The 24,386-nt window shown below is 53.3% G+C and overlaps 1 protein-coding gene across 4 annotated transcripts in view; it reads right to left on the bottom strand.

The window, feature by feature from the left end:
* Positions 1–24,386, bottom strand: part of mast2 (microtubule associated serine/threonine kinase 2) — a 91,927-nt gene that overhangs the window by 33,069 nt on the left and 34,472 nt on the right. For 3 of the 4 annotated variants that reach the window (XM_066692432.1, XM_066692434.1, XM_066692433.1), the window contains exon 4: positions 7,566–7,597. In XM_066692432.1, coding sequence (XP_066548529.1) covers positions 7,566–7,597 — 32 coding nt within the window. Of the gene's footprint in view, positions 1–7,565; positions 7,598–20,900; positions 22,425–24,386 lie in introns of those variants that run through there. The other variant, XM_066692436.1, reaches the window with a different exon arrangement.

Here is a 24,386-nt window from a genome sequence, read left to right as displayed (position 1 = left end):
TGTGTTCCTTTTCATGTTGTGAGCGCGTGAACAGTTTCTCTTTCCAGTCCAGCAGGTGCTTTGCAGTCCCCCCACCCCCACAGTGTGCAGAGCAGGGGGGTGCAGGACTGACACTGCTCTTTGCGTCTGTTTTCTTCTCATCCTGATGGAGAATGACTTAACAGGAAGCACCACTTTCTCTGCACTTTCTTGAGGGGCAGAGAGAACAGTCATCGGCCGCACAGCTGAGATGAAGCAAAGACCAGACAGATGAGATCCCACGTGACAAAACGTGAAGAAACACAAAAAAGTCCTCAATAATAATAACAACAACAACAGAAGTCTTCAGAGCCCTGCAGGGTCAGCAGTGGTCGCCTCTAAAGCCTCTGTCACACACAGATGCGTCACAGTGGCAGACAAATAAACAAACAACCCCCCCCAAAAAAAAAAGAAATCAGGAAAAGCTCACATGGTCACTCAATTGAATGGCAGCCTGAAGAGCTCTCTCTGAGCAACAGACACATCCTTGTTGGTGTAATTTTATTGTCAAGCCAAAGGGAGTAGTAAAACAGATGAGTGATGCACAGGCTAATGCATTTTACGGACTGTAGCGGATCGTCGGACAGCGCTGCGCTTCCACACTGAACTGGGCTCACATCGTGACAGTCATTAGAGCCACAGGAGGCCCCAAATACACCACGAAACACGACGCCGTGACACCCCCAACAGCCCAAGAGCACAGGATGGCACATCAGAAACGAGCGGTCAATCCAGATATATAATCATGCCACAAACTAGCCTGAGAGGACAGAGTTAAAGATTACAAATCAAATCAGAAGTTCGATCGCACACCGTGAAGTAGAGAGAGCAAGTTCTACTGCTTCTGGGGCCGAACTTCAGCCAATAAAGAGTTAATGTGCATTTCTGGCAACTCGGCCGTAACCAGTTGACTTCGGCAACGGCGCACAAAACAAACAAAAACACCCTCTCTTCTATCGGCAAAAACAATGCAAATGTGCGTTAATCATCCCTGCTTAATGGGAGCGTGTGTCAACAATATCGGCTTTGGCACGAGCTCGGCAGCACGATCAGCTCCCATCACCCTGCAGGGCCTGGCAAACACCCAGCGCAGGCCCCAACCCGGACGGGTGGGCCGCACATTCAAACCACGGATCAACACCGTCTGGACCGTCGGCAGCTCTGAGGAGGACGGCGGTGAAACAGGTCTGTGCATCTCACCTCGCTCTGCCTTCCTTTACATCTCCGCGCCGTTTTCTTGTTGTCGTTCTCGTGGTTTGTGGTTATTTTGTAATCGTGTTTCCAGTGCAGGTAGCATGCTTTCACAGACCCAGAGAGGACATGTATAATTCAGGCTGCAAAAGCAGGAAATGCACTGAGGCATCGGCAACGCACAGGGGGTTGTGAATATTTCACAGCGGTGTAGCGAGCGCTTCTTGCAAAACACAGGAAATTGAATGTCGGTCAGAAGATGTTCTCTCCTTCGCCGAGACAGACACGGTCGGGGGTTGTCCTTACAGGACTTCTCTATTTCTACTGGTTATTGTTCCCCCAAATAGAGGCACAGACGACAGAAGGACTAAACCCCTCTGTATTCTGTAGTATTTAAAAATGATGCGATGCTGCCGTTAATTTGAGGAGTTCAAGTCCAACAGAGAAATATCCAGCGCACACAAAGCCCCACCAGGGGGAGACAGAGCGACTGCATCTGCCCTCTGGAGCCCCCTAGCGCTGCTCTGCAGAAACACACGCGCCTCTCCAGCGGGAGAGGGAAACCCGGCCTGGCTGACGGTGCAGAGTCTGTACACACACCTCACGCTCAGAGCAGGAGCTGAGGGAGGTCAGAGAAACTCTTGTATAGAGACAAACAGAGAGAGAGAGACAGAGGAGAGAGGAGAGAGCAAGAGAGCCACACGGAGACAGAGAGAGAGGCAGACAGACAGACATGACCGAATCCAGCCTCCACCACATTCGATGCCTAAAAGATTTGAATCTCAGAACACATCACTGTAAAGCATTGCGTTGGCCAACAGAAATTCAACCCCGAGTTCCTCTGCTGGGGAATGCTCTCGGCCTGCACTTGACCCGCACAGAGCTATGGCGAGGCTGGAGCCCCGCAGCCCCAGACCGGCTCTGATACGTTTCCCAGCTGCCTCTCACCAGCACACTCTTATTCTGTTCAATTATGCAGGAGACGGGGGCCCCGGGGCCCGGAGGCGCAGGGTGGACGCAGGGATCCTTTGATTCTGCCGCAGCGCACAAAGCGGAGCCGCACACAAAACACGGAGAGATGAAGCCGCGGGGCCCGGATAACGATGCGGTGGGGGAAGGCGGCCTCTGTGTTCTATTAAATATTCATCCAAACTTAAAACGAAGAGGAATTAGACAGATACAAACACGAACCGCAAAACACCCACAGCGCCATCCGCGCCGAGAGCTAATCACACAAAGTGCGGGGGGTCGATCGCAGTTCACAGCCATCTGATTCACAGGATGCACACACAAGTCCGCAAGGACAAATATTACACAGGGGCCCAGAGAGCTTTGGCTGCTCCCACTGCGGCCCCCTCTGCCAGGCGACACACAAGGACAGCCTCTCGCACCGCCTCTCGGGAACTGAACCTTCTCACCATGGAACAGAGGAGACTACGTGGGGACTTGATCCAAGTCTTCAAAATCATGAAAGGCATCGACCACATCAAACCAGAGGAGCTTTTCCAGATCAGCAGGGACACACGCACCCGGGGACACAAATGGAAATTGGGCTTCAAGGCATTCAAGACAGAAAACAGGAGACACTTCTTCACACAGAGAGGCGTCACAATCTGAACAAACTCCCCAGCGATGTGGCTGAAGAGACAATTTGGGATCATTCAAAAACAGACTGGATAGGATCCTTGATCACTCAGTTATTAATGGACACCAAACGAGCACGATGGGGCGAATGGGCTCCTCTCCATTGGACACTGTCTTATGCTCTTATGCCTGCTGGGTAATAAGCCATGCAGAAAGCCACCCCTCAGGAGGCTCAAAAAGCTCCTCGTTACCTAAATAACAATTAATAATCTGAACTCCATGCTTCAGTTAGGCACCCCACACTCATGCACACTCAGACTCTGCAGGTCAGTCGGGGGGACGGGGGGGCACTCCGGCTCCTTACCTGCAGGGGAAAGGGCCGTTGCTGCAGGAGAAGCTCAGGAGGCTGAGACAGGGGCCCAGGGGAGGCGCGGACAGTGGGCCCTCAAGACCCCCGGGGAGCAGGAGCTGCTGGGGGCCCTGAGCCACCGAGGCGGAGGAGCAGGAGAGGGGGGGGGAGAGCAGCTGCTGGAGAAGGCTGTTGCCATGACAGCGGGACTGCGAGGCGGGCCAGATTCTGATCCCGGGGGGGGGGGGGGTAAAGAGAACTGGATCAGATCCGGCCTCGGCTGGACACACACACACGCACACGGACCCGGCACAGTAACCACACGGGAACGATGCCCCGTCTCCACTGGCTTAAGCGTCCGTCAGGCCCACTACGGAGACGCTCCGTGTAGACAGACAGGGACGGGAAACAGATGCACAGCAGCTACATTATGAAGTGCCGTGTGGGACATTACAGCTTTATTAGCAGCGTGGAGTGAAGTCCACGTACGGAAACAATGACTGTTTACGGTTCATATCCGAGTGCATTCAAAGCTTGCCAAACATGGATTTCAGAGGACCCGGTGCAGCGCCGTGACGAGTTCATAAAGCTATAAAATCGGAGCAGTAGCAGCCGATTTGATTAATATCTTATGAACAACTGGACGGTGTTTCAGGCTGTGAATGGTGTGCAGATCTGTTGAACAACATCTCCGCAGACACCATCAGATTTATAAATACAGCAGATCAGGGTTTCCCTCTAAAACAGAAAGAATAAAACAGCCACACAGGCCTTTCCACGTCAGGCCCTATCACTCGTAGTGTTGTCCTCTGTCTTTGTTTTTATAAGAAATCTCAACCCTATCTGACGATCGCTCTGCCTCCTCCCACAACAGGGGACGGGCTTCCGACAATGGACGGGTTTTATAAAATCCCGCACAGCCCGGTCCGGACACTTAGGCCAGTGGAACCGAGGCACAAACGAGCGCTACGGCTCCATGTGACGCAAAGAGTATCCAACAGTAATCACTAACACACGCGGCACGGCGCAAAACCACAACTCGACAGCTGCCAGAGAAGAGCATCAATCAATGGAAACAAACGAGTGGCTTTAATTACGTCAAGTGTAGAAGAAGCTCTGGCTTCGGTTTTCGGTCGTCTTTGCTGTGGTTGTCTCTACACTTGAAGTCGGTCGTTTATCCCCAGATCAGGACAGAGACTCACAGTTCATGAACATGACCACCCACCCCCGCCCTGCAACTGAACCCAGAGACTCAGACGTGAAAGATACGATCCACACGAACCGCCGACGCACTGCCTGGGCCCAGCCGAGATTGGGTTTCTCCCCTGGTGGCCACATGTAACGCCAGACTGAACCTGGTCGAAACACCAAGGCTGTTTGTGCAGAAACCTAAAAGGCACAGAGGACCACTGACGGCACCAACGCACGGAGGGAGGCTGTGGCATCGCAGCATGGCTGTTCTCTTTGGAGGAGAAGTCTTTTTTGATATCCGGTAAGACGAGGCGGCTCAGTGAATGCACCAGGAGTGACGCCTGAAGGCATGTCCTCTCATACCTGAATAATTCAGAGATACAATCTTCTCCTGTGATGCCACTTTTAGGAAAAGCAGGCGTACTTGTGCTGGATTTAACCAGCGCGTCTCTGCAGCTGGGACATCTGCTGCATCTCCAGTGTTTAGCGTCCCACATCAATCAGCACAGTAATAACCTGGACTGCTGTAAACACTGCTGAACATCTTTCCGCTCAAGACAAGCCGGGATTGACACAGACGGTGCCGGTGCGTGAACAGAGTGGGAGGGTGCGCTGGGTCTCTGGAAGGGGCGTCGTCAGCAGCACCGCGTTTTGACTCGGCGCCACCCACTGTTCTCCGATTGTAAACACACGTCAGGGGTCGCCATCAATACTTCACACGCTGTGATTAAACGAGCCCGTCAGTCCGATGTCAGAAACCATCCGCCCCAGAGCGCAGGGGAGCACCGTTTTTTAGTATTCCACTCGGAAAAGCTTTAAACAAGCAAATATAACAGCCTTAATGTGACTTAGAACTTTCAATAGAAGCTTCACGCACGACTCCCACCCTCTCCCTGCAGAGCGCCCTGTGGGGAACGTAAACAAGGATGTGAGAGGAGAAGGCAGGACAAAAGGAAATCGCCAGAACCGAGGGAATGGAAACCCCGGGTAAACACGGCGCCGCAGACAATGGCTGCCGTGATCACAGCCGACAATGGGTGTGATACTGAGGAGCGCTCTGCCCAGAAAGCACACAGCGCAGTGTAAACAAAGGACAAGGGGGTTCGGCTTATTTATCGGCCCCCTCCCCCATCGATGATTTCAATCGAAAACTCTGGACTGATGGGAGCTCTCCTTCTACCCGAGAGTGGATCGTTAGCCCACATGCTTCCCCTCCATTTCCCAGACTGCACCACTGGGTGGCACCAACGATCTGCTCTTCTCTCCAAAGCACTGCGAGAGACCGAGTACAAACACACAACACATTCATTAAACATCTGCTTTTAACACAACCCAGAGTCGGTGTCTAAGTACCCCACCCCACCCCACCGTTTACACTGGCGTCACCGCAGAGCTTACTGGATGCGCAGGCTGGGGGCTCCAGGCCGCTCCTTCCTCTTCTTCATTTCCCTGGTGCCGAGAGGGGTGAGGTCCCCACTGCCCACAGTCAGAGAGCCCGAGTGGCCCCTGTGGCCGAGGCAGACGTGGGCTGGGAGGGCACGAGCACAACTCTCAATCCCAAGCTTAAGAACCAGACCAGGCAGGAACGCTAGCAAATTCTACAATCAAATAACAATAATAATAAATAGAAAGAGCTCTTTGCTTATCAAAAATAAATAAAAAAAGCGAATCCTCGTGTCCACAATGATCCTGCTCTGCGTGAGAAAGCGTGTGAAAGTCCGCAGAGCAAACAACACGCATTCTTGTCTTCAGGCTCCAAGAAACAGCTGCCCGGCCGGTGTGCCAGCTGAGTGAGCTCACCCTGTCTGCACAACTACCCCACCAGCTTCTCCCCCACCCCCCCACTGCGACTCACTCGCTGCCCTGTGCCAACCGGGTCCCTGAACGTACGCCTCCGCTCTCCTCCCGAGGGCGAGGGAAGCGATCGTCTCAGAGCGAGGACAGCAGCTGACCACACAGGACTGAACAGCAACTCAAAGAGATGACTTCACTTTAGTCAAAAGAAATAAAACGCAAACATAAAACCCTGTCTCTGACCCAGAAGCGCACAGGGAATGCATCGAAGGCCTTCCTCTGACCCCAGCCCGACCAGACGGCTCAATCCACTCCAGAAACTTCAGAAGGGAGGCTTCAGTCTGTCTTTACTGTGGACAACCAAGAAAATAGATCCAGCCCGCAGCCAGGACGAGGACAGAGCCCTCGAGCAGAGCGCAGGACTGGACGCGTCGTTCTCCAGAGAGAAGAGTAGAGCGCTAAAGCCCGGCCACGCAGGTTCTGACCGCCGGCACCAGCGCCCGGCCCAGCTGTGGAAGAGACATCTGCCAACAGCCAAATCTCAGCTCAACACTGCTCTGAGCGCGCTCCTGCGGGCTGCAGAGACGAGGAGATGAGAGGAGACTGATCACCAGACACCAGCAGGGACGCCGCATGCCGATCGCAAAGCGCAGCTGTCGGCCCTGCTTACCCGGCCCCCCACTCCCAGGGCCGCGGCGCCCCGGAGAACCCCCCCTCCATTCCAGGAATTGGAGGCACACGGCGCCCGGCCCTCCCCGGCAACTCGGGTCTATATCTGGCAACGCAGTCATCACAGCGGCCGTGACAATGGCCTGGCTCGCAGATTACCGGTGTGAACGGACGGGGAACAGTTTGCGTCTCGTTTGCCGCCCCCTCCCCCACTTCTGTGCTCCACGATAACAAACCGCCTCGACCTCTGACCTCTATCTCCAGCCCAGCACCAGCAGGTGAGCTAAGAATAAACGGTGCACCCCCCCGAGGGAAGCTCCCTGCAGAAAGCAGGCTTGGGTTTCCAGGCTGCCTGCTAACTGTTACCCCTCTGTCCCTCCCAGAGGTCAGGTGTTGGACAGCTATACTCCAGTAACCTGAGGACCGGGGGCCTGGCCTGACCAGCGTAAGCCTGTCTGCCCCCCACAGCACTGAGAGGACAGCCAGCCCCCATTTCCTGAACTTCAACACCATTATTTACAGCTCAGTCTCCTCGACAAGGCAGAATAACCAGATACTGGGAAATCATTCGAAATATTCCAGGGTTCAGCAGCCAAGTTTTCGAATGATTTCCCTTCTGAACATCTGTTTCACATCTGCAGCGTGAAGAGAGCCCCCTTCCTCCCCGGAGCCGACACACAATCTTCACAGTATAAGAGAAACAAAGTGACATTTTGTATCGCAAACCCCCCACCCTGTGAGGAGATGGGAGTAAAGGAAGGGTACTCACAAACTGCCTCTCCTGGGAAGACTCAGCTCCTTCTGCAACAGAAAAGAGAAGAAGCGGGTCAGTTTTCAACGTATCAACAGTTTTAATGTACATCCTAGCACAGGAATCATACTTTATGTGTTTAACGAGTGTGACTGGTAATGAGGCAAGCTGGACGCTAGGTGGCAGTGTGGCTCATGTTCTAGGGGGAGATTATTATTATTTCTTAGCAGCATTACAGGGAATACAATCAGTACAGAACACCATCATATCAGGCTTATTTTGAGACACAGCACAGCCAGAACCCATAGAAACACCTCTCTGTGTCCACTTGCCACCCCCTCCAATCACATACGGCCTCTCAGTAATATTTACTAATAATGCTTAATTGGCTTCTGTTTCACTGCACTGAGAGATGGCATCCCATCCAAACATCCCGATACATGAACAAATGTCCGAATGTCCTACTCTGAGAGACTGAGGGACTGAACCTTTTCACCCTGGAACAGAGGAGACTACGTGGGGACTTGATCCAAGTCTTCAAAATCACGAAAGGCATCGAGCACATCAAACCAGAGGAGCTTTTCCAGATCTGCAGGGACACACGCACCCGGGGACACAAATGGAAATTGGGCTTCAAGGCATTCAAGACAGAAAACAGGAGACACTTCTTCACACAGAGGCGTCACAATCTGAACAAACTCCCCAGCGATGTGGCTGAAGAGACAATTTGGGAACATTCAAAAACAGACTGGATAGGATCCTTGGATCACTTAGTTATTAATGGACACCAAACAAGCACGATGGGGCGAATGTGCTCCTCTCAATTGGACACTGTCTTATGTTCTTATGGCAAACGCTATGAGGACAATAGACAGTATAAATCGAGGGGCAAACCATCAGGGAACAGCAGCGTGTGACTTCCAGGTCTCTGTGAATCTCCAGGCAGTATGTCACTCGCTCAGGATCAGGCCGGTTTGTTTGGTTTGGCTTGTGCAGCCGCAGGGGAGCAGCTGAGCAGCGTCTCTCTGCTCTCACGCAGGCGGCGGCTCTCCGGGAGCTAGGAGACCGGCGGCACGGCTGCCCCACCGAGAGCCCGAGCTGCCCGGAGACTCGGCAGCAGAGTCTGACTGGCTCCGTCCCCACACACGGGGGGCCAGGGCAGATCGTTTGCCGAGGGTAGGGGGATGTCCAGAACAGCAAGACAGAACCTTCAGTCGATTCAGAACACGACAAAGACGAAGAATTTAAAGTCCGCATCCCCAGCTGCGCACAACAAGCAGGACCGAAAACCGACGTTCACATCCCCTCAGACTCGTCGACCGCGATACGGAAGAACTGAATTAATTTCACCCCCCCCACTGCGTTATCGGAGACAGAATAAGGCTACGGCTCGTGGCAGGAAAAGTTACAGATATACTTTTGCCGAATAAAATCGCAGACTTAGCAAAAGGGATACTTTTTTAATTAGTGAGGGAATAAGTAGCGCTCAGATATGCCCGTTGGCTACAGTATTTTTAGTAAGCCGCCCCCCCCGCGCCCTCCCACCCAAAAAGAAAAAAAAAACTTTTTCCAGCTAAACGGAGACTAGATTTCTGACCGCAGGTTCGATATCCCCATCACTGGCACGTACGAGACCAGCACCCCCCCGCCCACAACCACCGCGGTCAATCCCCCCACTCGGCTGATTGCATTAGACAGGGGGTCTGGTTCTGCAGACGGCCCGCCATCCGTCCAGGTTACTGTCATCCCCGCACCCTTCCTCTGGGGGAGATAACATCCTGCAGAGTCTCGGCAAACCGCGGTAAATTAATTTTAAAGGCAGGGGAATGAAATTAGCCGGAGTGACACTCTGGACAGGGCCGGCAAGAAGCAATCTCCCCAATGGAAAACATCAATATCTCTTCAGTCTATCCAGGCTGACAGGGAGCCAAAGAGCAGGGGAATTTAATTACCTGTACCAGACCCCCTTAAATTGAGTCAGGACTCGTTTACAGCAGGATAATCAAACATGCAGGTAGTTCTGTGAGAGACGACTGAACCGCGAGGCCAAGCCTGCAGTCATGCGCTTCGGCTGCCGTGTACTCCACAAACACACACAGACACACACTCACACTGCCAACACAGGGCTGTCTCCCACATACACACACTCACAACACAGGGCCGTCTCCTCCACACACACACACACGCACACAGACACTTACAACACAGGGCCGTCTCCTCCACACACACACACGCACACAGACACTTACAACACAGGGCCGTCTCCTCCACACACACACACGCACACAGACACTTACAACACAGGGCCGTCTCCTCCACACACACACACGCACACAGACACTTACAACACAGGGCCGTCTCCTCCACACACACACACGCACTCACACACACACTTGCCATATAGGAAGACACTTCACTGCTGTATTTCACCTGAGCCCCAGAAACAAGTGTGCCATTAGCCACACAACAGGAAGAGAAGGGCTTTAATTCTGTGTAATAAGACGCGTGCGAAGCTCTCTGCCGAAACATCTATTCTTCAATGCAATGTTCCGATTTCATGCGTTACGCGGCGCCCTCCTTGATCCGCAGCTCAGACAGATGCATGCCGGTTAGTCACAGACTGTGATGCGCGGACAATAAATATCAGGCTGACACGGGAACGCAGAGGGGACCAGAACCACCGTGCATCTGCGCAGCGTCTCCACAGGGGGCTGCTGGGAAAAATGTGCACCGGAGCGCAAGGAAAAACCTAGCAGCAGCACAGACCCGCAGACTGGGTTTACACACTGCCTTTTCCTCTTTGAAAGAAAAGCAGAGTGGTTGCAGTTATTGCAGTTAGAGGCTGAATAGATGGTCAGATACTTCATTTAATTTCCGCAGCTCCCCTCTCACACACACAGAGACGCACAGAGCTGTAGTCAGCAGAACTCTCACACGTTTGCGAAATTATTCTGTTGAGCGATTCTGGATTTCTCACATTTCTAATCGGATATTTCGCCGCCGCAGTGAATCTGAAGACAGGATGCATCGTGATGATCTTGCGGCAGTTCACTTGCAGTTAATTCATTACAATCAGTTTGAAAAAAGAAACTGAGTCATAATTGCAGTCGCACTCAAACAAAAGCCAACACAGGCCGGTCTTAAGAGAAATCATAAACACACTAAAATAGGAATCAAATATATTACATTCAACTCTATTCCTCTTTTCAGGATCAGGGCTAGACCAAATCAAAACTTTGACCAGCCCCACGAATCACAAAGTACAAGCCTGTACCCTATCGGGGTTTAACTAATTGTTAGACGCCAGTGTCTACTACTAATAAATCAATGTGATAAGGTTCAAGTCATTAATTCATTCGTTTTCAAGGCTAGGTCAAAGTTTTGATTCTAGACCCGAGTGTCACAATTGGCGATTCGTATTTCTGCGCGGCCTGTGCTCAGCGGGGAGATGCAATAATTAATTTATACCGTGATCTCCCCTACACAGTGCCTGCATTGTACACTCAGGCCAGACACAACACGCGATCACCGTGTCGATGGATAAGTGGCCTTCACACGGAGGTTAGGACGGCACGTGTGGCCTTCACACAAAGCCCCGCATTCCCAGACAGTCTGATCCCGGAGTCGAGGCGGCAGATTTGGGAAAGCCGGCCACATCCGCACCCGGCCCTCATTCACGGGGGAGACGGAGTAACTGGACACTCATCTCTTAATCTACGCCGAACGGGACGAAACGTGTCGTCTGCGGGTGCAGGGAGTAATTAAACCGCAGCTTTATTTGAGTAGCGAACTGCTGCGGGGGCTCACGGCCGATTACTCGTCAGAGCGGTCTTGCACTTTGGGACCCGAGAACAGCCGACCGCTCCTCTGAGGAGCGAGAGAGGACAGGGAGACGGGGACAACCCGAGTGGCAGCCTGTGGCAGAGGCACCACCGAAGTTTCCTCATATTCCGTCCCTTCCTAGGTGTTTTTTGGAGGCATCTTTAATGCCACTGGCCCCAGAGCCTCGGGTATTTCATACTGGTTATTAATTTGCCTCCTGTTAAAAACAAACAACCCCAGAGATGGTAACCCGGCTCTTCGGGCAATAAAGCCCATTAAAAGGAAAACTGAGGAACCACATACAACCGGGGGCCTTTAATTGCTCCTGATGCAAACCACGGAGACTCCCCCGCTCGATTCGGGCAGTTATGATTAATAGGCCGGGCTCTTAAAATAGAAACGATAAGAGGAAAGAGGATATTAATTACCGAGATACAGTACAAGGCCCGTCACAGTGAATGGGAGCCATAAAGGCTTCAGTCTAAGGGTGAACGGAGAGGGAGACGGTAGACACGGGTTCCCAACCAGCCCTGCCATCTCTTATCACTCTCACGGGACATCCGAGGGCCGAGACGCATGCGAGACCAGCGCTGGCCACCTGTGCGCTGCCGACCCGAGTCATAACCGGTTGAAGGCCGCGTTCTGAAATGAAATCCAGCGATTCTCCCGAATAAGCAGGTCTTCTAAGAAAGGAAGCCCATTGATCGAAGGTCCGCATTCCTGCCGCTGTCGTCTGCCGGAGGCTCGAGGACGGGAGAAATTGGACTGAACGAGTGTCGGGGGGGGAGCAGAGAGAGATAAATCGGCACAGTCATCATCAGGGCTTCAGCCAGAGAAGCTGGATCGCACTTGGAGAGAAAACAATTTTGGCACGATCTGCCCGACACGGACGCCTCACAAAACACGCTGGACACCTTTGCCATGACTCTCTCATTCTCTGTCTCCATCTCTCTCCCTCCTCTTTCTCTCTCTCCTCTGTAGTTAACATTCCCTTTCAAAGTCAGGCCCGGGAGTACATTCAACAGGACATATGAGAGCATCGAAGTAAAGACACGTGATTTCAACGCCCTTCCTTTAGCAGCACCGCTCCCCCGCCCCGCCTGGTCCCGTCTCCAGCTTTTGTTTTTGTGTGGTTTTCCTCAATACATTCCCTCCTGCCAGGGAATCAACTACCACCGGAACAGCGTCGATTCGGCGCCCCTCTCACACGAGAGACCTTCAGCAATACAAGACTGTTTGGCATTCACCGTGTTGAGGTCATTACAGACCACCCGCCCCGACCGAGGAGCACAGACAGGGACCGCTCGGGGGTGGGGGGCGAGAGGGGTCACGTGTGAACCTGTATCCTGAGCTTCATTATTAAAGGCCTGCCCTGCGTGTGACGCTCACTGACACCAGCAGCACCGCGGATTATTAAACAATAACAATCCACAACGCCAGCACAGACGCCGGCAAGAATTTAATTTCAGGACCCGAAGAGAAGAAAAAAAATACAGCCAAACACAACAACAATGGAGGCCAGAATCAGCGCATAAGAGTGATTCTCGTTCCCGGCTCTTTCCCGCTGACACGTGAGACGCACATGGAGCCAGGAACACAAGGCACTGGGCTGCAAATCCTTCTGGGACCAATTTGCAGCTTTGTGCTGACGGGGGCTCTGCTCTGACACTACAGCTTGGTGAGAGAGGGACAGAGAGAGAGAGAGAGGGGCTTGTGCGAGGAGAGAGGGGACAGAGACAGAAAGGATATACTTGGAAATGGTACACGTGTGTGTGTATAGGCACACACAGACACACACATACATTCACACAGAGATAGATAAGAGCCAGAGAGAAAGACAAAGAGAGACGCCCAGCCCTGCCCTTCCCAGCACTACAGTCAGCAGCACTATATTGGGCCGAGAATCTCTTCCACCCGCGGAGAACACCTGCTGTTTACACAATATGCACATTTTTGGCTTAATAACCCTGACTGCGCCGAACAATAACACCGAAAGGGCACCGCTGCCCCGGCACTGCGACTAGAACGGGTCCCGAGATCTGGGCCTCAGGAAGAGGATATTAAATATTTAGAGAGAGAAAATAAAAACAAAACGCACAAAACACAGCAGGTTTTCCACAGCGAACACGGCCCAGACTCTGGGGACAACCACGTGGCCGGTTCAGCATCGAGGGGCACCTGAGAGAAAGTGTGGCCCGTTTGCTGGGGCGTCCATTTTGCTTCAGGGTTCCCCCCAGTTGCGGCAGACCTGGGTGGCCCTGGAACCGGTAACCGAATCCCACCGACAGACACCGGAAGAGCCGCCGCCGACAAGCGGCAAAAGCTCACGATTATCCGAGCGTGTTATGCATGCAGCCGGGCAGACCCCAGGCACCGGGCTAATTACGAAGCTATTGTGCGATCAAGCCAGGGGGGCAGCACTCACATTAATACTGCTTCATACTTCCTGTGAGCAGAGATTGTACTCATGATCGGAGCGTTTATTCACCACAGAATTACACTGGCTTGCCTGTTAAACCCCACTTCCACCGAAGAAAAAAGCCAACAACAACAAAACACACAGAACTTAATCCAAATTGAAATTTGCACATTAATATTAATCTGCATGACTCAATTACATTTGTGTGTCTGGATAATGGAACTGGCTTTGTGGGAATTATCAAGGATTAAAACAAACTCCCACCACCACAACAATACAAATTATAATTTATAGCGTCTCTTTTGCCAATACAGACCCGTGTTTGGCGTTTTTGGTGTGATATCCAAGAGAGATGCTTCTGGAAGCGCTGGAGCGGAACAGATGGAACGCGTTCATAAATCATAAGAATCGCACAAAACCCGATTCGACAGGGACGAGGTCAGCGAGCCACACGAGCGCTCCCGCCACAGACCCGGTTTCAAAACGCGGCGTCCGTGGGGAATGCGCTGTGGCCGAGTCCCGACCGGCGTCCTGAGTGCCGCATCCCTCTGACAGGGGGACAGGACGGAGAGCAGGACGGGATGGGGGTACAGAAAACGAGGCCCACTTCACCGGGGTCTCTCGGGCCGGTGGCGCCCATACAACCCCTGCAGACGCCGTGTCGACTCGTAGGCCTAAGGGAATCGCTGTGACTCGGGTGAGGGCTTCCACTGCGTGTTCCAGATGTGCACAAGGACAGATGCTGCACACCTGGACTAGTCCTGTTTGTAGTAACACATCTGATATGCTTGGGCGCCCCACAGTCCGGGACCCCAACAGTAAGACCCCTATGGCCCCTGCCCTGGCGTTCCAGAAGGACTCTGGCACCTTTGGGCACAAGGGTCGGACACAGGAGATTATAAATTAGCCTCTTTAGCGCGGACATGGGGAACGCACTGCTCCTTCTAAGGGGCTTAACGCGGCACAGACATAGGCTGGGGAAGGCTTATCCTCTGCTTATCAGGCAAATATTTAAATCAGACCCTGGGGGGTTGTGGAGAATAAGCCAAAACAAAAGCCTGTCCCTTGATCCCCCCCACCCTGCCCCATCCCCACCGCTGCACCGTGTCGCCCCGCGGGGCGCAGTTCATTATCAGCAGCCGTGAAGTCTGACGGCACGTCTGCGGCTCCGGCACACCAGGAATAACACCGAGGAGAATCAGCAAACTTTCTCTCGCAATTCTCACTTTCCTCGCTGCGCCGCACTCACGCAATTAAAGCAGTCGCCCCGCTGTCTGTCACAGCCTTCCTCCCGCCAAGGGGGGAGAGGGGGAGAGAGGAGAGAGAGAGAGAGAGGCGTGTGGCGCAATCGCTTCGCTCGGCGGGAGTCAAAGCAGACGGATCGAATGCCACTGCCAAGGAGGAGGGGGGAAAAACAAAAGCTCTCATTATCGGTGACGGATAACAAACAGATCAAAACACGTCCTCCGAGGGACGTGTGAACAAACCGCGTGGATTTCAAAGAGCAGTCGAACCTGTCAAACTATGATACTGTGCAATGATCTACCCTCCATCGTCTGCTCCATCGCCCAAATTACTGCTCTGCACGTAAAACTCGCTATGGCAGAGAAATGTGAACAGACAGCCTTCGAGACGACGTCTCCAAGCCGAGAAGCCATCGAGGGGCCGAGCGCCACGCTGGACTGTCCGTAGAAGACACACTGTGCGCCACACTGAAATACCTCCCCCTCACACTTCCCCTGCTGGCCCCGAGAGAAGGATTTGCAGCAGCTGTTCTTTGTGGTGTGATAGGCAAATATAAAACACACAAAACAACACCTATACGCGCTGTATTTTATACAAAGGCTGTCTACCTGATGAAAGAGCTAATAAAAGATATCTGAATCCTTCTCCTTTTTGGATCAGGAAGGCTACGAAAACATCAGCATCAAAGAAGGGGTAACAGAAGAGGAGTTCAAGCCTAACTAAAGCGAGCTAGATTTGGGGGGATTGCGTGGGTTCCGCACATTTATCCTCCGCCTAGTTTATCCCGGTTTGAAACCTCCTCTCCTGCTCTCCCGCCCCTCCAGCCCAGGGATGAGCTCATATCCGCGTGCTCCTCCATCTGCTCTCACCAAGGATACGGGCTGATCTCATCTCCCAGCGCTAATTCACTTATCCCGAGCGCTGGCACGGTGAGGGCAGGGCTCGGCACCGAGAGACCAGGGCAGAGGCGGCGTGGGGGGGCAGAATAAAAGCCCCGCGCAGGCCGAGTGTGCGACCAGCATCCTGAGGGGGGGGGGGGAGCACAACAGGTGCCACTTCCTGCCAAAAGGGTTGCTTTCATTTCTTCCCCCTGGTTTGTTCATTGGTTGGGGAGGAGTGGGGGGCAGGAACAGCTCACACTTTCTTTGCTTTTGTGTGTTTTTTGGAGCGCTGTTCTACTCAGGAGTTACTCAGGACAGAACTCGGCCTGCTGTGTTTATTAGTTATTGCCCAATACTGATTTGACTAAAAACTGCAGATAAAAAATAAAACCACGTAATGCAGGCAGCTCAGTAGTAAATGGTTTGTTAATACAGATGTGATCTCCGTCTCTGAACTCAATCCTTTAATGGTTTCCCTCTGGAATCATCTGGACCCGCAGGGCACGAGAGCGCCCGGGCTTTGGGTCAGACAGGGAGAGCTGCCTGCTCAGCTCGGCGCCCTTCCTCGGCCTCCTCTCTCTCGCACACACCTGCGCGATGGGCCGCCACACTACTCATTGTCTCATTGTAAGACAATCCAAGGGTCCGGTCACAAGGGCAGTACTGGTACTGCCCGCTGCTGCCTAAATGGGCATCTTTACCGACTCCGGCACACCGGCCGGCTCTCTACTACAACACATCCCGGACACGGAGTCTTGTGCCAGACTTGCACTACTCCCAAACTGGCCAAGAAACTCTGATCTCTCGTCTCCATGTCAAAGCTTGGCGAAGGTACAGGGTTTCTCTCTCGGCTCCGGATGCCGATAATCTACAATTGAGGGATGATGTCATCACATTGGAACGCCCAGATGTTGAGCTGGCGGAGGAGGGCTGATGGGCCGAGTCCTCGGGCCGTGCTCCCCGTCTGGCGCTCTAACCGGCACGGCGAGAGGCCGGTGTCCCGCAGCACTGGCGCTCTTCGGAGCGACGCTGTTCTGCCGACAGAGCGGTTGGGAGTTCTCACTTCATTCTGTTTTAAAACACTGCAGGATAATTACTCCTGAAACCGGAAAATTCCTGCCATCACACTCCCCACACCCGAAAATCTCCGGCACCATTTACAGCTCGAACCCAAGACCCACAGATTAGGAATGAGCCGGGCAGAGAGGAAATTAAGATTGCAAGTGCACTTACCCTGAACGAACCCAATTGAGGATTAGCTCCCGACTTTCAAATTCACATCCCCCCCAAAAGGCCCGTTTTAGTCGACTCCTGGTTTTGATTCCAGTATCAGATAATTGGGGCAGATCTCTTCAGCAGATTGAGACAGTATTTATTTCGGTTATTTAGTTTAGTATAACAGCAGCAACCGGCAAAGTGAATATAATCGGATTAGAAACTAAATCAGTGCTGTACAATCACAGTATAACGCAACGAAACGCAATTCAACACAACCGTGACGGGCTGCGGCAACCCAGAGCGTTCGCTCACCCACCGGACGGGCCAGGAGAGTCGGCGCAACGCGAGCCGCCGTGCCTTCTCGGCCGGGGGAGGAGGGCAGAGGGAGGCCAGACGTGAAACTCGGCAGCGGCGCTAAGTCGGCTTTTCTGTGTTAAGAGTGGATTGTGCAGATTTCACCGACTGTGAATCCGCCGAGGCCCAATATACCCGAGCAAGGCTACTGTCGTCTCTCAGTCTCTCTCTCATTCATTCTCTCTCTCTCTCCCTCTCCGTCTAAAAACACCTCAAATCTCCGGACTACAACGCGCCGCAGTCACACACAGCCACAGCTCAGCAGAGGTCGTGGGTTATTAACCGTTATTAACGCACAGCAGCTCTCCTGCTCTGGGCCTCGTCCGTATCTCACGAAGACTGCTCCCGACTCGCTCTTACCTGCCCAGGGGACGGGTGCGCTTCACCACACTTCATTGCAGAACAAGGTCTCGCTCAGCAGCAGCTGATGGACGCACACGAACACAAAGCCTGATCCCTGCCCGACCAGCGACCGCAAACCTCTAGGCAGGGATTAATCTGCGGGGTCTGCGAGTTTGTCCTAAACCATGAGGATATATATATATATACATATGCCTGATCCAAAAAGGGAAACAAATGAGGCTAATACACTCCAGACAAGTCCGAAAGATTTATTTTAATGACTTCAAATCCTTTAAAAAGTAAAGGAGATTACGCTGGAGAAATTCCACTAAGATATAAATGCTTTTTTGTTTGCGCTGGCGCCGTTTCAATACCAGGCACTCGGAAGGATGAGACAGAGGAGAAACAAGGGTCTGAAAACTAACAAGGACGCCAAAGGCCGAACAGCACGGAGCGGAGCATCTCGCCAGAAACACCCAACCGGTGCCACGACCATCTCGGAGGGGTCCGTTCTCCCAGGATGCACTTCAGTTTCAAAGGGTGCGATTGTTGTTTTAACGTCAACATCTGAGTCGGACAAAAATATTAAAACTCATTTCCCCTCTTACGAAGAGAGAGAGGAGTTTTGCATTTCATGAACTGTCAACAGGGACACAAATACACTGATACGTCTCTAGTGCTGCTCAGTTTACAGATGAGAGTTATTTATAATTCCCTTCAGTTCAGTCAGTTACTTTCCAGGGTCATTTACTAGCTGTTCGGAAATTTAGACATTTACCAACACTGCATTTAACCAAATTAATAAGACATATTTAGCAAAAATCTACCTGTAATACAAACAATACATCTTTTTTTTTTATATATAATACTGTATTAAATTGTCTGTGAACAAAAACCACAACTCCCGTTTAAACCGCAGCGTGACCGACGCAACGTCTCGCTGATCAGATGCATGTAATGGTTGCAATTAACGCATTAAGGGGGCCTCTCTCTAAACACCAAGTTAATTCTGTGCAACTGCGCTTGACTAAAAGCTTTTTTATAAGCAGTTACTAGCTTTTAAACTCCTGCCTCCAGCGATCCTCCACGAAGCAAACCCCCCCCCCCCCCGCCCTCTCGCTCTCATTCACAGCCGCCCCGCAGGTGCAATCTACCCCCCGCCCCCGCGCCCCGTGCCAAACCACTCGAGCAAGAGCGCAATCGAGGAGGAGAACAGATTTGCGCCTGCGAGGGAATCTGTCGCACAAGGTGGAGGAATGAAAAACGAGAGGAGGGCAATAAAAATAGCAAACGAAACACTTTCCATTGATCCTGCTTTGGGTTTATTTGACTCGTCTTTCTTCCCCTTCAATATCGCACCCCCACCCCCCCACCCAGCCGGTCACTGGATCACCAAAACACGCCTCTCTCACCATTTCTCGGCCACTTCTGGTGGAAATATCACCGCATCTGTGCTCTCTCTCTCTCTCTCTCTGTCGCAACTCCCTCTCCATTATCCGTGCTACATATAACAAACAACAGGCCCCTCAGTCGGCCTTTGACCCCAGGCTTAAAAATAGCCCCTCTTGCTCTGACACGCTTGAGGAGGAAACTGAAGAGATACCAGATGCTCCTCGTAAACAATATTACAATATCAGAAGTGTGTGGACTTCAAAGGGACCAAATACATACATAACATTCATACAAACCAGTCAAACAACGATCTTGAGGGTGACGGGGGGAGAACTGACGGGAGAGGGGCAGGAGGGCGGCTCTACAGTTCCACACAGACACCCAGAGAGCCAGGGTTCAAGAAGACGTGTTTTTATTAGTCACTACTGCACTGAAAGAGTAGGAAAATACACACTCGAGTGCCAATTGAAATGCAACGCGTTCTGCTTCCTACACGTATTTCAGAGGAATAAAAAACAACACCTCTTTTTATCAGCGTTATTATTTATAGCGTTGCCTCTGCCTCCCTCTCCACGGAGCGCAAACACACGAGCCGTGAAGAGACACCACCGCCCGGCGAATTCCCATCTGTCTGGCCTGCGAATGGAGCCCCGTTTGCGGAGGAACGTTCCTGCGACGCGTCAGTGGAGCGCTGGGCCGATCCTCGCGTGCTCAGTGCTGACGTGGACACGTTGGCTTGAAGGATTTGGTTATTAATCAGCGCACACACAAGCAGTCGATATCTACGTCAATAAGACTGTCTATAAATCTGGCACTGAGCACTTTCCCCACTTTTTGACCTGCAGAACCCTTCCTACAGACTCAAGCTGATCACACGCATGACAGAAGCCGGGGCAGCGAAGAATGAATGGACCTGCTGCTGCCAGGAGTACTGGAATCGCAAGGGGCCCGATGCCAGACGAGACCGCAGAGGGCGTGCGTATAAAACACCGTGGGAGAAAGACCTGGGACCAGCATCACACTGTCTCTCATTCTGTGTCTCCTCTCTCTGTGCCTCACATCCCCTCTCTCTCCATTTCTGTTTTTCTACTATAATAACTGACAGTATTGCAAGTTGCTAAGCCACACCTTCCACAATCCACACACCCATCTACCTCCTCATAAAGTTTCTGGTTTGTGCGTCTCACCAGACCCTCAATTACAGCGGAGCTTGTAAAACACTGGGAGGCTCCGTTTCGGAAGCTTCAGACAGTCAAATCTATTCTGTGACACACGTGTTACACACACAGCGCTGCCGGGACCATAAAGCACTCTCTGTACACATGACACTCGCCAAGATTGATTGGTGTGGGAGTGCCACCCTCTAATGCAGCTCGCAAACAGAGCGGGGGAAGGCCGTCCGGTTCAGATGAGGGTGAGGGGGGCTGTGGGTTTGTGCATCTGTCCTCTCTGTCCCCTCGCTGCCCCACACTGACCTCCGACCCCATGGCCTCCAAGTGCCAATACACCGTCGACAACATACTGAGAGGAACGGAGGAGAGGACAACGGAGAGACTGTCAGTCCATTCCTATTCTGAGACTAAAGCCACCCACACAACACACTCTCTCCAGGACCATCGCCAATCTGCAGGAACTGGACTGTCCAGCACCTCCCTGTCCCGCCGTCTGTCCGTCCCTTACCTGCAGCCCCCGGCGCCTCAAAATGCTGGAGTCGTCCATGCTGAGCGAGCGTCGCCCCCCTGTCCTCTCCAGCGAAGGGAAGTCCTCAGAGCGTGGCCAGGGTGGGGGGGGAGCCAGGCAGCCGTCAGCTCCGTGAGCTCAGGGGCGTGGGCGGGGCGCCGTAAAGGAGTGCCATGGGTGGGCAACACACCTGCCAGTAAGGGGTGGTCAGATCTCGGCGTCCCCCCCAAAAATAGTCCTATTCAGTGATCCCCTCAGTGCCGAAGCGCCCGTCTCTCTGCCGACACCCAGCGCCTCACTCGGACCCAGCTGGGGCGCTATAAAGGCTTCATCAGCTTTCCCCTGTAGCACGTATGGCCGGAGCCCAGCCCAGTATCAGCTCGGTATCGCCGGGTCGAAAGCCCAGGACGACGGGGCCGGACAGACTCCTCTCATCTGTTGACGCGGGTCTCGGAGAGAGCTGTGGATCTCTCTCCGTCTCTCCGCCCTCTCGGCACGTGTGCGTCTGTCTCTCAGGGTTGCCCTGCAGACCCCGTTATCATCCTTTCCTGTGAGACTGGGAGCTCTGCACAATTCACGGGCACGTTAAGGAGCCAGTCTAACGGCAAACACCAGACCTGGGTCGCCCATTGAGTTTCGCCTGTCCTCCTTTGTCGGGTTTGTGTACAACTTGCGTGTCTTTAAGTTGGGAGTCAGATCACATCCCCAAACCGCACGGCCGTCTGTAGGTCAAAGGTTAACCTCCGCAGGCATGTGTGCTCTATAACTGCAGGACACGAGCGGGCTGGGCGGCACACAGAGAGCACAAAACCCCACCGAGTCCAGGAAGCCCCAAAGAAAAGAGGCAGCTGCTGTCTTGATTGTACTTTTTTCTCCAAACCACATTAGCTCTCTCTCTTCGCTCTCTCTAGAATGAAAGAAAAGCAATTGAGCGCCTGCCTACCCCGCCAGAGACGCTCACAGCTGCAGCCCGGAGGAGGAGCGGCGGAGGAGACGAGAGAGAAAAACAACCCCGGAGCGGCGGGGGAGCGGGATGCTATTCTTTTCCGGCGAAGCCGAGGCGAGAGCGGTCTCCTCCCGTGGGGCCGGGTCGTGGCGGTGGCCGGCACACGCTCCCGACAGGTGCCGAGTGGAGCAGCCGTCAGCCCCGGCCAGTGAACTTCGGGAGAGGCAGAGAGAGGAAAGAGGCGGGAGAAGGAGTGGCCTTAGGATTAGTATTCACCCCCCCACCTTTCCTTCTCCTCTTCTTCTTCTCGGTGTCCGTTAATGAGACGTGATTCTTTCAGGTCTCGTTACTGCCAGCGCCGTGAGCGAGGTGCCGCCCGCACACAGACAAAAGGCAGAAGGAAGATGCCCGATCTGCCCCTCTTCTTCTTCTTCCTCCTCCTCTCTCACTCTCTCTCCCCCCTCGTCTCCCTGACCTCGACACGGTGTGACAGGGATGGGCGCCGAGTCTCTCCCAGCTCTCGGGGTTTCACGTTGTCAGGCACTGCTGCTGCTGCTCCTTCCAACCGCGAACACACACCTCCCTCTCCCTCTCTCTGTGTGTGTTGGTCTGCCTCACACGCCACTTTCCTCTTCCCCTCCTCCTAGCTCTCTCTCTCAGATAGGCTCATCGGCAGCCGCAGCTCGGGCAGCCAACCGCACGCGGCCGATTCACAGCTCATTTGCATAGGATGAATGGGAGAGACGGCAGGCTCCTACACACACACACATCCTCCTCCCCCATTCATCGTCCACCCCCGCTCTCCTCTACCTCACCAGACCCCGGAGCCGCCCCCTCCCTCAGCAGCGGCCCCGTTCCACTGTCAACGAGCGCTTTACATAACAGGGAAGCTGCGTCTCCGGGCCGCTCCTTCCCAATCGCAGCGACAATTAATTAATCATGACTTCTCTGATGGGAGTCCGGGACGATTCATCATTCAGCACCAGCAGTTAAAGACACAGAGACACTAAGTGCCACTCAGTTTATGCATAACTTTTCATTTAATTATTGATTTATTTTTGTTAACTTTTCTGCAAAGGCCCGTTTGTGCCGTAAGGCCCTGAGCAGACGGGTCCACAGCGTCTGGCACGTGAGGGAGACACAAAAGCCCTCTGTTATCAAACGGAACAACTCTCGCTTCTCCTTCCTCTTCCTGACTGTCAGGTTTACCGCACAGGGCTGTAGTTTTCACCGTGCGCTCAATTGCATCCTTCACGGCGCTCTGGCACAAACGACAAAGGGTCTATTCAGGCCTTCCTCGTCTGCGGACTTTTGACAGGGAGGAACTGGTTCATCGAGACGTGGCAACTGACAAGGAAAACAAACCGTCACGGGATCGGTGGTCTGAGCGACAGCTGGTTACCTCGTTAACAGAGTCTGAACCTCATATCACTCTCTCTCTCTCTGTATCACTTCCTCCCTCCCTCTCCCTCTCCCTCTCTCTCTCTGGACCACTCTGGCAGTGTGACGAGTCGGGGGGTGACATCGCTGTTGCTGTTCAGCAATTGGCACCAGCTGCCGCGGCACAGAGCAGAGCGAGGCAATCAGAAACAAACACACAAAAACACAGAAACAACCCCACCCCTGTATCATGACTAACTGCAGGAGAGCGGGTCGCAGGGATGACACGCGTCCCCTGCAAAGGAAGAGGACACTTATAAGCCCGCGGGGCCGGAGCAGCCCCCCCAGGCATCTCAATAATGTGGGTGGGGGGGTCTGGAGGAATGCTGGGAAGCAAAGGAGTTACGATCCGCAGGGTGAGAGGACACACAAACCCGTAACGCTCAATCGCCAGCGCTCGCAGAACACTTAACGTCTAGTGTCAGATGTCCCACTCGTCTGGTTTTATTACATGGAATCAATTAAAGGACCCCCCCACCACTCCGTGGCCCAGTACGAGCCCCCAATAAAAAAGCTCTTGACAAACCTCCGAGTCTCTTAGATTTTCCACTCCACTGCAGCCGCAGGGTGTCATCACAACACTAATGTGTAATTGAGCCAATTTAACGAGGCTTCACACCGAGACGGGGGGCTGTGGCTTCCCTCAACGCCCCCCTCCCCCGCCCGGTCCTCAGTGTGCTGTCCTGGGCCGACAGAGGTCACGACCCGTGCCCAGCCAGAGCCCCACGGGTCGTGTCAGTAGAACTATATGCACTGGCACTGTATATGGACGGCGTTAGATACACAGAGCTGGAGCGCCAGGCCAGACGACCGGTCATCTCTCGGCCCAGGGGGGGGGGCTGTACAGCTGCGGTCCAGTGCCCTGCCTCCCCCCCGCTGCGTTGCCATGGCACTATGACGCAGGACTGTTTTTTTGCTCTGGAGCCAAAGGCGCTTTCAGAGAGACGGCTAATATGAGATGATTCCAGCAGCTGCAGAGTGGACAGAGTGGCTGTGGATGCGTATCGATGCCGAGCTGTGGCCGTGGAGAGGGGAGCTGGGATGGGTTGGGCTGGGCTGGGAGTCACACTACAGTTAAACATAACTTATCCTGAAACTCA

This window comes from Amia ocellicauda, chromosome 19, assembly GCF_036373705.1.
Source record: "Amia ocellicauda isolate fAmiCal2 chromosome 19, fAmiCal2.hap1, whole genome shotgun sequence".
Classification (NCBI taxonomy): Eukaryota; Metazoa; Chordata; class Actinopteri; order Amiiformes; family Amiidae; genus Amia; species Amia ocellicauda.
This window is presented reverse-complemented; position numbering and strand designations above follow the sequence as displayed.